General features: G+C 34.8%; 1 protein-coding gene across 1 annotated transcript; it reads right to left on the bottom strand.

Moving 5' to 3' along the window:
* Window positions 1-12,724: 12,724 nt before the first annotated feature.
* LOC132306230 (translocator protein homolog) lies at window positions 12,725-13,506 on the bottom strand. Its single transcript, XM_059803553.1, has one exon. The coding sequence runs from the start codon at window positions 13,411-13,413 to the stop codon at window positions 12,847-12,849; it is 567 nt and encodes a 188-aa protein (XP_059659536.1). The 5' UTR covers window positions 13,414-13,506; the 3' UTR covers window positions 12,725-12,846.
* Window positions 13,507-15,463: the final 1,957 nt, after the last annotated feature.

The raw sequence follows: 15,463 nt of genomic DNA, 5'->3' as shown, positions 1-15,463 counted from the left end.
TGGGGCACATGTGCCACAAGTACCTGTTCCTCCACCACAACCACAATTGAGGGATCATGATGAGCGCTGAAAAGTATTCAATTAAACCCCTTAAGCTTAAGTATTCTAGGACCTTTATCTATCTTATTTTTTCGTCTTAGGCTAATTTCATGTTATTGCCCTTTTTAGGTACTTATCCTAAAAATAAGTTAATTCAGTCAAATAAGAGCTTAAAAGAAGTAATCCCAAGCTGAATAGAATAAAGGAGCAAAGCGGAAGCAAAGTGTGGAAAATCAGCAAGTTCGATCGATCTCAACATTCCTTCGATCGATCAGAGCAACATTGATCTGGACATATCAAGATGGATCCAAGCAATTGTCCTTATCCAAAAGATCTAACCATCTTCGATCGATCCAACATTTCTCAGATCGATCGAAATTATTCGATCTTATCCACACCTACCACCCCACCTACCACTTTTGTCTCTTTTCCAAAATATCCTGAAATATCTCAGAGATTTGTCTTTATTCAAAAAGGTGCCACCAAGGATAATCGATCTCTACAGCATTCGATGGATCTCACCTCAATTCGATCAATCTCAACATAGTTCGATTGATCGAACCTCCTCAAGTCCGAAATAAAATAAATTCCAGCTCATTAAAAGTTGGCTCATGGTGCAATCATTGCAAGGACCCTAGTGCACGAATCCAGACCATTGGGTGTGACACTTGAGCCTCCTATATAAGGATTTTGAGCCATTCATATCAAAGGATCTACATATCTTCAATACACATATCATATCTCATATCTTGGAGAGGAGGCTAGAGACTAGAGAGCTTTTACACATCTTTGGGAGTTCTTCCATTCTTCTAGGGTTTCCATCAAGAAAGAGGTCATTCCTACCATGGAGATAGCCCTTGAGGGTTGGATGACTACTTCAATGAGTGGCTAGACATCTACTTAGGGCTAGAGTAGCCCCTAAGTTTGCTTCCTAGACCTAGTGTTTTATATATTTTTGGGGATTTGCTTGTAATAAATATTTTGATCTTGGATTTATATATATATCTTGTGGTTTCTACTTGATGTGTATGGATTAATGCTTTTAATTGATTATCTACTTCTAACCATATGTCTATTTATGCTAGAATTTATTTATAATGTGCTTTTCTCTAGATTTAGTGGAGTTTATACATGTCTATGTGTATGGATGAAGTTAATCTATAGATAGTGAAAACATAGTACTTAATTGAACACTCTTGTAATTTATTTGATGGTTCACACTTGTTTCTTGATGGATTGTGCCACACCTTTAGCTTACTTAGTTTAATTTCCATGTCTTTAGTGTAGATGTACTGTAATTGCTTAGATTCTTAGATAGGTAGATAATCTATTCTTGTTCCTTGGTGTTCCATACTTATGAATGCAAATGGTGTATGCTTCTAGATAGTTGTGTGTGCATAAATTATGGTTTCATTGAATGGATTTTGGTCTCATTTGATAGGTTGTGCTTTCCATTTGAATTGGCTAGACAATCTATACTTATTTGCCAACCATGCCTAGTTTCAACTAATGTCACACACACACACACAAGTAACAATTCAATTTCCCCATTAATATACAATTGCTAGTGTCTAGTGAAGTCAAGCTTAGTGGTGAGCTCTAGTACCCCAAGTCCTCTCCTCTATATCTTTTTCCCAACATTCTAAATTGTTACCTTTTACGTGCTTTAATTTCAATTGCATTGTAGTTTAATCAACCAAACAAACCATCTTTTGATCATTTGACCTACTAACCCTATACATTTTTTCCATTGTAAACACGCCCACAATCCCTTGAGACGATCCCTACTCACCCTAGCTATATTTTTAGTTAAAGGTAGTAGTGGCTTTTATAAATTTAAAACTTGGCCACATTGCATACTCATACTCTTAGTGCATCTTTAAACGTTGGTGCCCGTGATAACCACCAGATCACTTCATTCCCACCTCATATACATCCCCTTATTGCTTTCAATTTCCACAATATGATGTAACCCACTTTGAGATTTAGTCAACTATGATCCAAATGCTTCCAACTTTTCACGGGTTTGCTATTGATGAATTTCTAGAATTATGTTCAACTACCAAGTTGTCCACTCTCTGATGATGCTTTTAGGATAAGACTCTTCCAATTTTCTCTCAAGGACAAAGCTAGAACTTGGTTGTACTCCCTACCTCATAAATCCATAAGCATATGGGATAAGTTGCAATAAGAGTTCTTGAAAAAATACTACACTGTGGGTAAAACCACACAAATGAAAAGAGAGATCATAGCGTTCTCCTAAATCCCGGGTGAAACATTTCATGATACTTGGGAGAGATACAATGATCTTCTAAGAAAGTGTCAACGCCATGATATTGCTAAATGGCATTTGGTGCAAATCTTCTATGATAGATTACATGATCCACATAAGAACATGGTAGATGCTTCTAGTAATGGTGGTTTCCTTCATAAGAGCCTAGATGGCGTTTGGGAACTGTTTAAGGCCCTAAGTGAAAATTCTGTTCAACATGCTTCTTCCTCTAGGTCTAGGTCCACTCTTGTTATCCTTCAAGCTGAAAGTTTTTATGAAGTAGAAAATATAGAGAGGTTGCCACTCAAATGGAAGTGTTGAATCGAAAGTTTGACCAAGTCTTATCAGCTTTCAGTACTCTTAGTTCTTCTCAACATTCCTCTTTGCCAAAGGAGGTGTGTTCTGTCTGCGCTTGTCCATCTCATTATGCTGTCAGTTGTCCTCTCTTGGGTCAATCTTTTAAAAATCCACAAGTGTAAACCAATGCTACATTCTCCAGTTCGGGTTATAATTCGAATTCCAATATTTATAACCCTGGTTGGAGAGATCATTCCAATTTATCATGGCAGAATCAAAGCCAAGGCAATATTGTTCCCCAATCTCTGGGACAGTACCACAATTCATCCAATCATTTGCTAAATAGTTCTTTCAATCAATCTTCTATCTACTATGATCCTCAATTTAAGAATCAAGCTAATCCAGATCTTCCTCCTCCTGAGAATTGGTCTGCATTTGAAGATAATGTAATGGCTGTACTTAGCAACCTTAAGTCTAACAATGAATTGTTGTATTCCCATTCTCAATCTATAGTTAAGCTAGAAACTCAAGTTGGGCAAATATCTGCTCAAGTTGGGGAAATAGTAAAAGTGTTGAATCAAAAAGAGGAAGGGAAATTTCCAAGTCAGCCAATAGCAAATCCAAATAGGCAAACTTACATGATTGATGAGACTACTCCTTCAAGTTCTCATCATGGGCAAGTTAATGTCATCACTACTTTAAGGAGTGGAAAAATCATTGATAATCAAGTTGAGAAAAAATAGGTAGAAAAAAAGAAGCATAGCATTCCCACTAATCCCATTCTTCCAATTCCACATCCCACAGATGTTCCCTCACATCCTACTCCATCAAGCTCCAAAGGAGTTGAAGGTGAAGTCACTTCTTCATCTACTCCCAACCTTGAGACAGCTTATGAGCCAAACGCACCTTTTTCCCGAACGTCTCAAGGGACTCTCATACTTTGGTAAGCAAGGAGAGAAAATCCAAGACATGATGGATGTCTTCAAACAGGTAAAAGTCAATATTCCTCTCCTAGATGCTATCAATCAAATCCCTGCATATGCTAAATTTCTAAAAGACTTGTGCACTCAAAATAGAAAATCAAAAAGCCAAGTCTCTAAGAAAATCTATCTCACTGAGCAAGTTAGTGCAATCATTCAACATAGCACTCCTCCTAAATTCAAAGATCATGGTGCTCCTACCATTTCGTGCATCATTGGAAATAATGTGATAGACCGAGCACTTCATGATCTTAGAACGAGTGTTAATCTTTTTCCTTACTCGGTGTATGAGTAATTAGGCTTGGGAGAGCTTAAACCCATGTCAATGGTGTTGCAACTTGCTGGTCGATCTAACCACGTTTGATAATTGAAGATGTTCTCATTAAAGTGGACAAATTTTATTTTCCGGTTGACTTTCTTGTCCTGGATGCAGAACCTATCCATGATCCTAATAGATATATTCATGTAATCCTCAGTCGTCCATTCTTGGCTACAGCGAATGCCAACATTAACTGTAGGACTGGAGCTATGGATATTTATTTTGGGAACATGAGGTGTTCCGAGTGAATTATTTCAGCTCCACGCTTTCTTTCCTTTAAATCAAAAGCTTAAATTAAACATCTTCAATGCCATTCCATATTCCTCAGAGAAAGATGAGTGCTTCTTTATTAATGTCATTGATGAGGATTCAGTCACCATCTTTCCAACAAAAGATCTTCCTCCTTTGATTTTGAGTCCTCCTTGTCCTTCTTGTGAGTCTTCTCAGAAACTTAAGCCTAAGCCACCACCAGATAAGCTTGAGTATTCTTTCTTGGGTCTTGATGGAATAACATTGGTTCCTCCTGTTTTGAATTTCATAATCACCCATAAGACTGGTTTTGGGAAGAGGGAGGTAGTTGAGTTGTTGGATACAAGCTAGGGAATGGTACAGTCGAGCTAGCGACGTTAAACTTAGCAAGCTGTCGAACTATCGACGTTAAACTTAGCACTTGTAGGTTTATACTTTAGTTTGTTTTGATTTATTTTCTTTTTCTTTTTCTTCAGTTTATTTTGTTTTCTAGGTTTTTAATTTATTTATGTATTTTTCTTTTATTTTTAGATTAGGTTAGTTTAAGTTTGTTTTAGTTATAAAAAATAAAAATAAAAATAAAAATGAATTGTGCATAATGATATATATCTGTTTTACTCTATATACTTGGTACTCTGATGTGTGTTGAAGTGTGATTGTTTTGTCAGGTACTAAGGACCAAGTTTGGGGGTGAGAAACCTATTTTTGCCCTTCTGTGCTATAATTCATGACCTTTGCTGGTTCTGTGTATTTGGTAATATCTTTCTAACTCTACATCTATTTTCACACATTGAGGACAATGCGCACATTAAGTTTGGGGGTAACGAAGTGTCCTTCAAAATTTTAATATTGATATATTGTGCACAAGGGGATGCAATTTAACTGTTTAAGCATAATTTTGAGTCTGTTGATTGTTGTGATATCTATATGTAGTCTGATATTAGTTAAAGATGGCTTGTAGGCTAAATTAATGTTAAAAGGGAATTTTCGAAAAAAATTTAAATCAGTTAGTGGCCTGTGGTCCACTTTTTCAGGATAATTATTGTTTTATGATTGAGATATCTAAAATACTTCACTTTGCACATATTCACACTTACATGAATTCTGTTGGGTATAAACTAGAAGTCTTGTTTTGTTTTGTGATAGACTGAGATGAGTAGGTGAATTTGATGATTTTGATAACCAAGGTATAAAAAAATATAGAAAGGAAAGAAAGAATTGGTATGTATGCATTAAAAATAAAAAATAAATTATTCTTCAACAATGTAAAAAAAAAAATTGAAAAAAAAAAAATTGAAAAAAAGAAGTAGAAAATGGTCAAGTTCAGGTCTATACCTAGATTGCTTGAGCAATTAAGTCCTTAAGGGTCTGTTCTGACACCCAATGCCCTAAGACCATCTGGTTTGGGAGTCATTGGTTGAAAGCTTGTTACATAAGGGATTTAAGTTGTCTAGATTACTTGAACAATTAGGTCCGGAGGGGTGCTTTATCACTTAATGCCCTAAAACCGTCTGGTTTGGGAGTCATTGGCCGAAAGTTCGTTACATGGGTGATTTAGAAAGCTCAATAAACCTAAGCATTACACAGTATCCTTTTTGAAAAATACATACCTGAAGAAAATAAAAATAAAAAAATACCTTGGGAATTGGAATTTGAAAAGTTTGCCTGTAAATTGAGGGATAGCATGGAATGAATATAAGTATGGATAATAAGCTACATGTTTAAAACTGTGAGTTCACTATAAAAAGGATTTTGGGGATTGAGATTGTTGAATAAATTATTAAACTAATATATGGAGACCATGGTTACTAAATTGAGATTGAAGGTTTGAAATCTTTCCTGATTAATATAATTTGTTATACTTGTTATAATTAACTAACTGATGCATTGTTGGGACATTATAATATGAAAACGGGGTTGAATGAGCTTATCGTCCAATTAAGGCACTGATTTGAGTAGTTTATGGGTATCTTTACTGGAAACCCTCACAAGACTATAACTCATCCACTAGGGGTAACCTAGGAGTTTAAAGGCTTATTGTATAAGCTAAATGTAACCGTGATTCCCACGAAAGTGGCTTTTTAGTTCTGTATTTCTAAGGGACTAGCAATATTTAAGTTTGGGGGTGTGATAAGCACTGACTATTGAATATTCGAACCCTTAAATACGCATATGTTAAGGCCTAAAGTGATACATCTATCCTGTTTTATATTGATTTATGTTTATTTCATATTTTTAGGTATTTTTCCAAAGAAGCAGTTAAAACCGGGCTCTTATGATGAAAAGAATGATAAAGAAGTTTACCGAGTTGTTGTCGGTCATTCAAAGCAAGCCGAGAGTTAAAATGGTGAATTTTGGAGATTTTCAAGTTCAGAAGCTCGAGCCTCAATTCTATGGCTCGAGCTCAGCAGAAAAAGACAGGAAATTCCAAAGGCAAGAAAGCTCGAGCTTTGATCTTCAGAGCTCGAGCCCAACTTAAAGGTGCTCGAGCCTTTGCCTAAGAGCTCAAGCACATAATGAGTCAGAATGTGAAAAGTTTATTTAAGTCCCAGACCTTGTGCCAAGCTTTATGGATCGAGCCCACAGCCGCAGAGTTCGAGCCCAACACCTTGGGATCGAGCAACATAAAGGAGGGATCGAGCACTATCAATAAAAAGACGTTTCGGACAAATTTTGTTCCCAGAGCTTGAGCCCAACTCAGAAAACTTGAGCACAACCACTTAGGGCTCGAACATTGCTGAAAACTCTGGACCTACTTCAGTATTTTAGGTATAACTTTTGACTCGAAACTCCAAATTGAGCAAACTTAGTGGCTATGGAAAGACGATTCAGAGTCCGATGTTTTTGTATCTAATAGTAATCTCAAGATTCGCGCTCTAAATGGTTCAAAATTACGTTACAACATCATAATAAGTTGCTGACAGGTTAAACTCAAGCCCTGACTCTAGAGCTCGAGCTCTGACGTCCTGTGGGTTAAAAATACATGCGGGAATTATATATTTTGACTCCTCTTTGTTTCCTTATGGGCCCAATTGTTACCAAAAGCTGCAAAACCAATCCAAAGGGGATTGGGACTTGTTCTCCACTATAAAAGAAGAGGAGAAGACACATTAAGGGATCCATCCATCAACCCCTTATCTTATATATCTCTCTCACGGCGGCTTTTAAGGTTTTGAAGAAGAAGATTCAAAAGCAATTTTGGTGGTCCATGGCGATAAAGACCACAACAACACAGATGATACCTTGCGTCGTCATGAGTAGCTAATTCTTCTCTTAGGGCATTGATGTAACCCAATCCAAGTACTATAGTTTGATTGTTTATACTTTGGGAATTTAATAATTTATATACTTTGATTACATGATTTTGAGAAATTAAGCCAGCTTAATTGGTGTTTTAATGAATTAATAGTTTTTGAATAGTTATTACCTTGTCTTAGATATAACTGCTCATAAATTATTCTCAACCCATTCTTATTGGACGATATCTGGTGGAGCCGACATAAGAATGGAGATCATGTAATAGTGTTCAAACGTTTTTTCTTGAATGAACTCTTTCATAATCTATACTTAGGGAAAACGAGTTATACTGCAACATTAGTTAGAAGTAGGCAGGCGGATAATTCGTGCCAACTTTTGATAGGTTATAGTTAGCTAAGTTCAATGAAACATCTTTCTTTAAAATCGAATTAAATAAATGTTTGAGTTTAATTCATATGATATATAAATTGTTGAAATCCCAAGATTGAACAGTTGACCATAGTATGAGGTTCGTGGTGAAGTCAATCCCTAAGTATTTCTTCGCTTGATCTCAATCCTTTTATTCCGTTTATTTTCTTTTATATTATTGAATTGCATCACAACATAACAAATTAATCAAATCCTCTTTCTAAATTAAAATAGTATTAATTGAAGATTCGATAAACCACCACAGTCCTTGAGGTTCGACACCCTCAACATAGCCCTATCCTACAAGGATTCGTTCTATCACAAGTGGTATCTTATTATTGATAAATAAAAACACACATCAGGCACTATTGCTGGCACCGCTGCTGGTTGTGTCTAACATGGAAGGTGACATGGCACTACTACTAGCACTGTTGTTGGCTGTGTCTGACATGGCAAGTGACGTGGCACTAATGCTGGCACCGCAATTGATCATATCTGAAGGTGAAGAACTGACGAGGCAGAATTACAGTGCTATTGTCATGTAACTACGTTGATACATCTTAGAGGCTGATTAGGCGGCCAAATAAAGTTTTGCTGATTATGAACTTAAAATTGAAGGTTCCGCATCAGTTTGAAGGTTGATCGCCGCCGAGGATGAGGCTAATGGTGCCATCCCTGGCGATGACTATGATAAATTGGTAAATTATTTACTAGTGATTGAAAAGCTCTGATACCATGTTAGAAATAAAAGAATGAAATATATGATATTGTATTGTATTGATGTAATGTGAATACATAAAGGTCCTATATATATATGAGAAGATTTGGAGTAGGTGATTGATGATCAAGTCATCTACATATGGTAACTAGGTAGGTAGAGGTATACATGGTAATTGGGTAAGTGTAGTTGTAATTCTGTAAGCCCTAATTTGTAGGTAAGGGATGTTTTAGTAGTTTTTTAATCTAACAACCCCCCTCAAACTCAAGGTGAGTATGAAACCAGGTTGAGATTGAAGATGAGATCATTAAAGCGATAATGGAGCGTGAAGACCACTTAAGGCACATTGAGGTACGGCGGCGCATAGGTGACGAATTTGTAAAGATTCACCACGTTGATGGTGCTTTGGAAGTGTATGATGACCATTGATGGCACATGGCGACGCGGTGACGGAGTTGTGAAGATCCGACACATTAAGGAGCGTGAGAGCGCATGATAACCACTAATGGCGTGGTAACGGAGTTAATCTGACACGTTGAGGTGCGGAATTACCGCTGTTGCACATCGAAGCGCATGGAAGAGTGTAAGAGACTGAAGTAGCAGTCTGAACCAAATAAGAAAAAGTCGAAGGAATCTAAAAATTAAGGAGCTCAAAGAGGCATCCTGTGTTATAGCCTATCCTAAGGGTCTGTCCTGTCCAGGATCCTGCACATAACAACCTGTGCTAGAAAATGTGACATTGAGTTTAAGGTCACATAAATGGCCAACTGAGATAAGATTTAAAATGAGTTTAGGGATGAGATATGTGTTAGGAAGAGTGAGGTAAGAAGCATAGTTCACTATCGCGATATTGGTCTAGGTATTGGTCGCGGTCGTGGTGCAATGGACTCAGGCAAATATCGGTGTAAACCGGCCAAACCGATCGGTTTGTAATGATATCGACAACAAACCATGATTAGAAATAAAGACTTGTCCAATGTGACTGTATTCATATTAGAGCTATTAGCAGTATGGATCTTAGATATATGTGAATCAGATGCTTTAGAAAATAATGCATTAGGACTAGAAGTCATATGATTACTAAAGGTAGAATCAAAAAACAAGAAGAACCTGAAGTGACCAATGAGAATGGCCTTAAAATTACTAATAGGAATAATATAGTGGGGGAGTCTGTATAGCAGCAATACAATGAGATAAAGTCATGGATTTCGCATTTGGGCCAATTGTTTCATGGTTTCTTGTTAGGACATTCACATTGAATATATATATATATCTGTGAGATATAAATTCTTTAATTGGCAAATTTCGATGTCAAAACAAGTCCGATCAAGTTGTAATTACAAGTTACCATATCAAGATCAAGATCGGCTGCGGAATTAGAACGTTGTTCAAAAATACTATACTGAGATCATCAAGAAAGGAAAGAATAACACTTTAGGAAGAAATCTAAAAAGGTTAGGACATGTTTCATAGTTGGTATATTTTCAGAAAATTCCAAAACAATGTTTTTACCTAGTTTCAGCCTTAGAATTCAAGTCAAGCATACTTGAACCGGTTCAAAAACCTTCAAAGTTGCTTCGAATTTTAACTGCCATTCTTGAACCAATTCAGCCTTTCTTGAACTTGTTCAAGGATCTTTTTCAGTTTTAGTAACTTTTGAATCATGTTCTAATTTCTTTCCTAGTTGGTTTAGAATTATACCAAAAGCCTTACACAGGAAATTTCCTTTATTTTCTGAAAGATTAGGTCTTTAAAAATTCTATATAAACCCTGATACACATCTAGGTTTATTACAGCTTTTGCATTATAACTTCATTATTCATAAAAACCTTAGAAAGATTATTTTTGCAGAAAATCCAAGTTGAATTCTCTGTTATCTTTCTAGAACATACACATAAACATAAGAGTGAGTTTAGAGTCTTGTTAAAATCCAGATCGTGATCAAAGTTTTGCATCTACAACGATAAAAAAAAATAAAAAAATAAAAAATAATAAAAAAAATAGATCTAATTCTACATCGAATTCAAATATTGAAGAATAGAAGTAAAAGCGATCACACTTTGAAATGGTCAAAGCATTCGTGGAATATTGTTTGATCTATCTGCTACCCCTCTACAGAGATCAAGCATAAGCCTGAGGTCAAGTGTTGTTGGATTGGACGTCACAAAGCCGGATGATTGTCAGCTATTGGTGTTTGGTGGAACAATAGGGTGTGAGCTAAAATAAAAATTCAGTATACTTTGTTTTATACATATTGGATCAGTTTATTTTGGACTGCACAGTCCACGACGTTCCCACGCAAATAGTTGATCTATTTTATCAACTAGGATTTCCTCACTAAAAATCCTGGTATCATCTCTAACTCTTTACTTTGATTTATTTTATTTTGCATGTAATTAATTAATTAATTACTAAAATAAGTAAAGTTATAAAAACACATATTTATTTCTAAAAATACAAAACTTTCTAAATATTTCACTACGTACCACTCACATTATCTATCGTGTGGGAACATTCATTTTGAAAACCATTTGCTAGAGCAATAGCTCATAACCAATTCTGTGACACTGTGAAAAAACAATAGAAAACATTCTTTTATAAAGTTAGGTCGTAACTTCTATTGAGACAGAAGTATAAGAAATGTATATAGTCATATGTTTTGGTAAATATAACGTGTGAAATATGATTAATATACATCAACAATTACAGTTAGATTTTTTTTAGTTTAGTTTAGTTTTTTTGTCATCATCTTGTCCGTAATCTCATATATACCAAAATATAATGGATCCACCTATATATCATTAAGGAACTTGCTATGATACCAAACATAAATCTAGGACCAAATTACATTGATAAATATGTTAGCATTTAAAATTAAATATATAATCATTAAAAAAAATAAAGTTTCAATTATACTTAGTTGCACACCAGATGAAAATCATCAAGAACAAAAATATCTATTATATTACGATGTGTTTCTATTTGGACAACCCCAATAAAAGTACAAAAATATTTTTTGTAATATATACTTTTTGTCATTTTCTATAATATATAAATTAACTCTCTTTTTCAATGAATTTTAAAATAATTGACACAATTGGAAATGGCTTTTTTTATAAACTTATAAATTTAATAAAAAAAAGTTATATGTAGGTGTGCAATAAAAATTACTTGATATAAATTCTAGAACATTTTATACATTGGACATATCCTTAATTTACTACTTTGTGACATATCTTAACTCTGTCAAAAACTTATATCTTCTTCCTCCTCCTCATTTTTTTTTTTTTTTTTTTTTTTTTTTTGAGTGGTCTAATGTATAAATACATTCTTTTATGAAGCCATAAAAGATTTTACAAGATAATATATTTAGTTTAATTATTAAATTATTGTCACAAACACGAAAAAATTGAATCTAAAGAAAGAAATGAAGCTAGATGTTTATAAGCTAGATATAGAATTGAAAATATGCACGTGTATCATATTAGAAGAACTTACAATATCAAGATATGCATATTAATGTTGTTATAAAATAATTATAAACCCTTTTTAAAAAGATATAAGAAAAATGGATTTACATCAACTATTATTGTAACTTTCAACTTCAGCTAAAGAGATTATTAATGAAATGAAAAAAGAACTGTATTTTGAAAAAAGGTATAATTCATAAAATAAAAAATTAATGAGAATATAATAGACAAATCAACTTCTCGACCAAGAAATTAATTCATAACGTATTTTAACAATTCCAAAGATATAAATATATATGTTTTGTTTTGTTAACGTACAGATGATAATATAAGAATATATCAAAAAAATAATCTCTCTTTTAACACTGATGTTTTATATTTATGTTTAGAATTTAAAATTTAAAAGAGATTATACAACTAAAAAAAAAAACACTTCAATAAAAACGTTAGATTACATAATAAAAATTTAAAAATAAAAAATTTTAATATTCGTTTGCATTGCTTACAGCATTAGAAATGTTTTTTAAAGTTAAAATTAAATCAACGACATCAAAAATAAATAAAGAAAGAAAGAAACTAGTTATATTATATGATACTCTTTAATCAATGTTTAATACAAAATTTTGATTTTGCATCTCAAAAAATAAGAGGGATGGTTTTTAAATAAAAAAAAATTTACTATCCAATATTAATATATTAAATATTACCTTCAAGTACACAAACTAATTAATCTTTTTATTTCTTGTTTACTGAACAGAACACCTACTTACAAAACATGTCACTTTTTTTTTTTCTGAAAAAGAAACAAATAAAAAATAAAATAAAATAAAAACATGTCACATCAAAAGCTTAAGATTTACAATAGTCAAAAACCCAGCCCATGCCAAACAAGGCTTTACCAGATCACCAGCTATGGAATTCACCTCCCCAAAGATCCGAGAACACCCAACCAGAGTCCCAATTATCGCTAAACAAACCATCAACCCGACCCGAATAGCTCCCATCCCCAACACAATCGGACCCCAGGCCAGGGTCAGACCCAGTTGGGAGGCGTACAGGGCCAGAGCCATGGGCTTCCGGTGAAACCCACCATCAGCCCAGACAAGCCAGCCCGATAGGCCCATGAGTAAAGATGTGCCCATGCAGATCAAGTGCAGGGCCCACAAATTCGGGAACCAGAAGGGTTTTGCTAACGTGCTGTAGCTGTTACCTGAACCACCGTAAAAGGAGATGTTGGCGAGGGTGAGAGAGAGAGGCAGGACCACGGCTACAGCCAATGAACGGAGGCCACGTTTCGCCATGGCCATTCTCTTCTGTTTCCTCGTTTTGTTGTTGGTGGTGGTGTTCATGTTGTCTATGTCTGGGTCGCCTCTTGTTCGGTGTTTGAGGTTGTTGGGCGCCATGAGTGAGAGCGAGTTTAGAGAGAGAAATTTCTAGAGAGAGAGGGGGGGGGTGAAGACAGAGAGAGAGAAGGGAAGCGTTGAAGCGATGAGGAGGAATTTCAGGTAAGTTTTTTATAGAGGTGAACGGGTTTTTCGCGTTGATCGGTTGGGCCTTTTGATGAGGTGACACGTGGCCGAAGGAGGCGGTGGGTAGTGGATGGTAAGTGTACACGTGGGTGAACAAGTGCCAGCGATGCATCAGGATTTGGTCAAAGTTTTCCATTTTTGATCTGTTGACATGACCGTTCATTGTGTGAAATGTGGATAGGGTTACACGTGGTAACATACTGCAATTGTACGTCTCTTCATACTCTTCCTAGGCTCTTCACTCTTGCGGCTCGTCTCTAATTTAGAAATGGGTTATTGTCCAAGTTCCGCCCCAGTAACCCTTGGATTAAGAAGCGACGCCCTTCTAATGTGCACCCAAAGTATAAGACGCACTATTCCTAACGATTTGTTTGGGAGTAAATTTTTCTCCCAATTTGAAAAATGAATTGGATTCTAGTTAAAATGGATATTATTTTTACATTTAGGTTGTAGGCTGTGTTCGGTTGTATACAATTGGAATTTTAAAATTAAAATTTGTAAAATTAAAACCGAACACAACCTTAGAATAATGTAAAAATAGAAACTCTAAACAAAGATTGAAAAAGAAGTCAAAAATTTTAAACACGGGTAACTATAGTTTATACCGCCTTCAAAAGATAATGGGGGGATTAAATTTTGATATTTATTGAAAATTAGATTAGAATTGTTACTCTGTTTGCATATGGATAGGATTTACTAGGGATGGGTAAATAATCCGTGAATTTGCGAATCTAATTCGATTCGTGCAGATTGGATCGGATTGCTACACTCATGGATTGGTGGCGAATTCAAAAAATTTGAATCCGTAGCTCACGGATCGAATCACGAATTGGGCTATCAAAATCTGATCCGATCCGATCCGTGAGTTCTATCTGCAAAATTTATATATATATATATATATATTCAGAAAATGTATATAGTTAATCTAATTAGTTAATGATTATTTAATGGAATCTAATAATGTTATTAGTTAATGATCATTTAAATATATGAATTAATGTTGATAAATTGAAATTTTATCCAATGGTCTATGGTTAAAAAAATAAATAATATTGGGCAATTTAGAAAAAACTCTAATCCGCGGATTCGATCCAATCCGTCATTTCACAAATCCAATCCGTTATCCCACGGATTGGTGGTGAATTAAAAAAATTTCAATCCGTTAGGAGCGGATCGGATTATGATTGATGCCTAATCCGATTCGCGGCCACAACTAAGATTTACGTATGAGAACTCGAATGGATTAAAAGGAATAACTCTCTAAACATTCACATAAAAATCAACTCGTGATTTTCCTTTTTGAAAGAAGTTCATATAAAAAATAAAAATAAATAATAATAAAAAAAGTCGAACTTGACTCGCTGAATAACGGAGAATCAAACCTCCCCCACAGTAGCAACTGGATTGAAGAAAAATTGCATCCATGTGTCCTATTGGGAAACGTGCAAGTTTTAAAAACTTTTTGAGAAATTTTCATACGTAAATCTTGACTCATCACATAGAAACAAGTTTTATGCAAAAATAAAATATGATGTATCATTTAATTAATAAATTGAATATTTATATCAAGGTTTGAGTAAACCTTAGATCTCTCCTCTAAAGTGAATGTTCTCACTTATTGTAGATCCCTTTACTAGATGCTTTTTTCTTGGATCTCCATCTTCTTGGTAACGGTCTTGCCTTTAGGAATCACCCATAAGCCTCCATGAATGACCTTGGAAAATTAGGCTTGTGGGAGCCTACATTAGATGAGAACACTAACCCTAAAATTCTAGAGAGAGAAAATATATTCCTTTTTTTTTTTTCTTCCAAAAGTCTCCTTAAAATATACATGGACCATGTATATATAGGCTGTGATGGCCCAAGTTTTACAACCCGGTGTGTCAGTGATGAACCCAAAAGTCGACCCAGAAACGGATCCGAA

Source organism: Cornus florida, unplaced genomic scaffold (genome assembly GCF_030987335.1).
Source record: "Cornus florida cultivar Cherokee Brave unplaced genomic scaffold, ASM3098733v1 CherokeeBrave_3.0.0_Hap2_Chr05, whole genome shotgun sequence".
NCBI lineage: Eukaryota > Viridiplantae > Streptophyta > Magnoliopsida > Cornales > Cornaceae > Cornus > Cornus florida.
Note: the sequence above shows the minus strand (reverse complement) of the source record. Positions and strands in the feature narration are given on the sequence as shown.

Bases quoted from the DNA above. Each gene is read 5' to 3' on its own strand.
- LOC132306230 (XM_059803553.1), bottom strand. From the start codon at position 13,413: ATGGCGCCCAACAACCTCAAACACCGAACAAGAGGCGACCCAGACATA.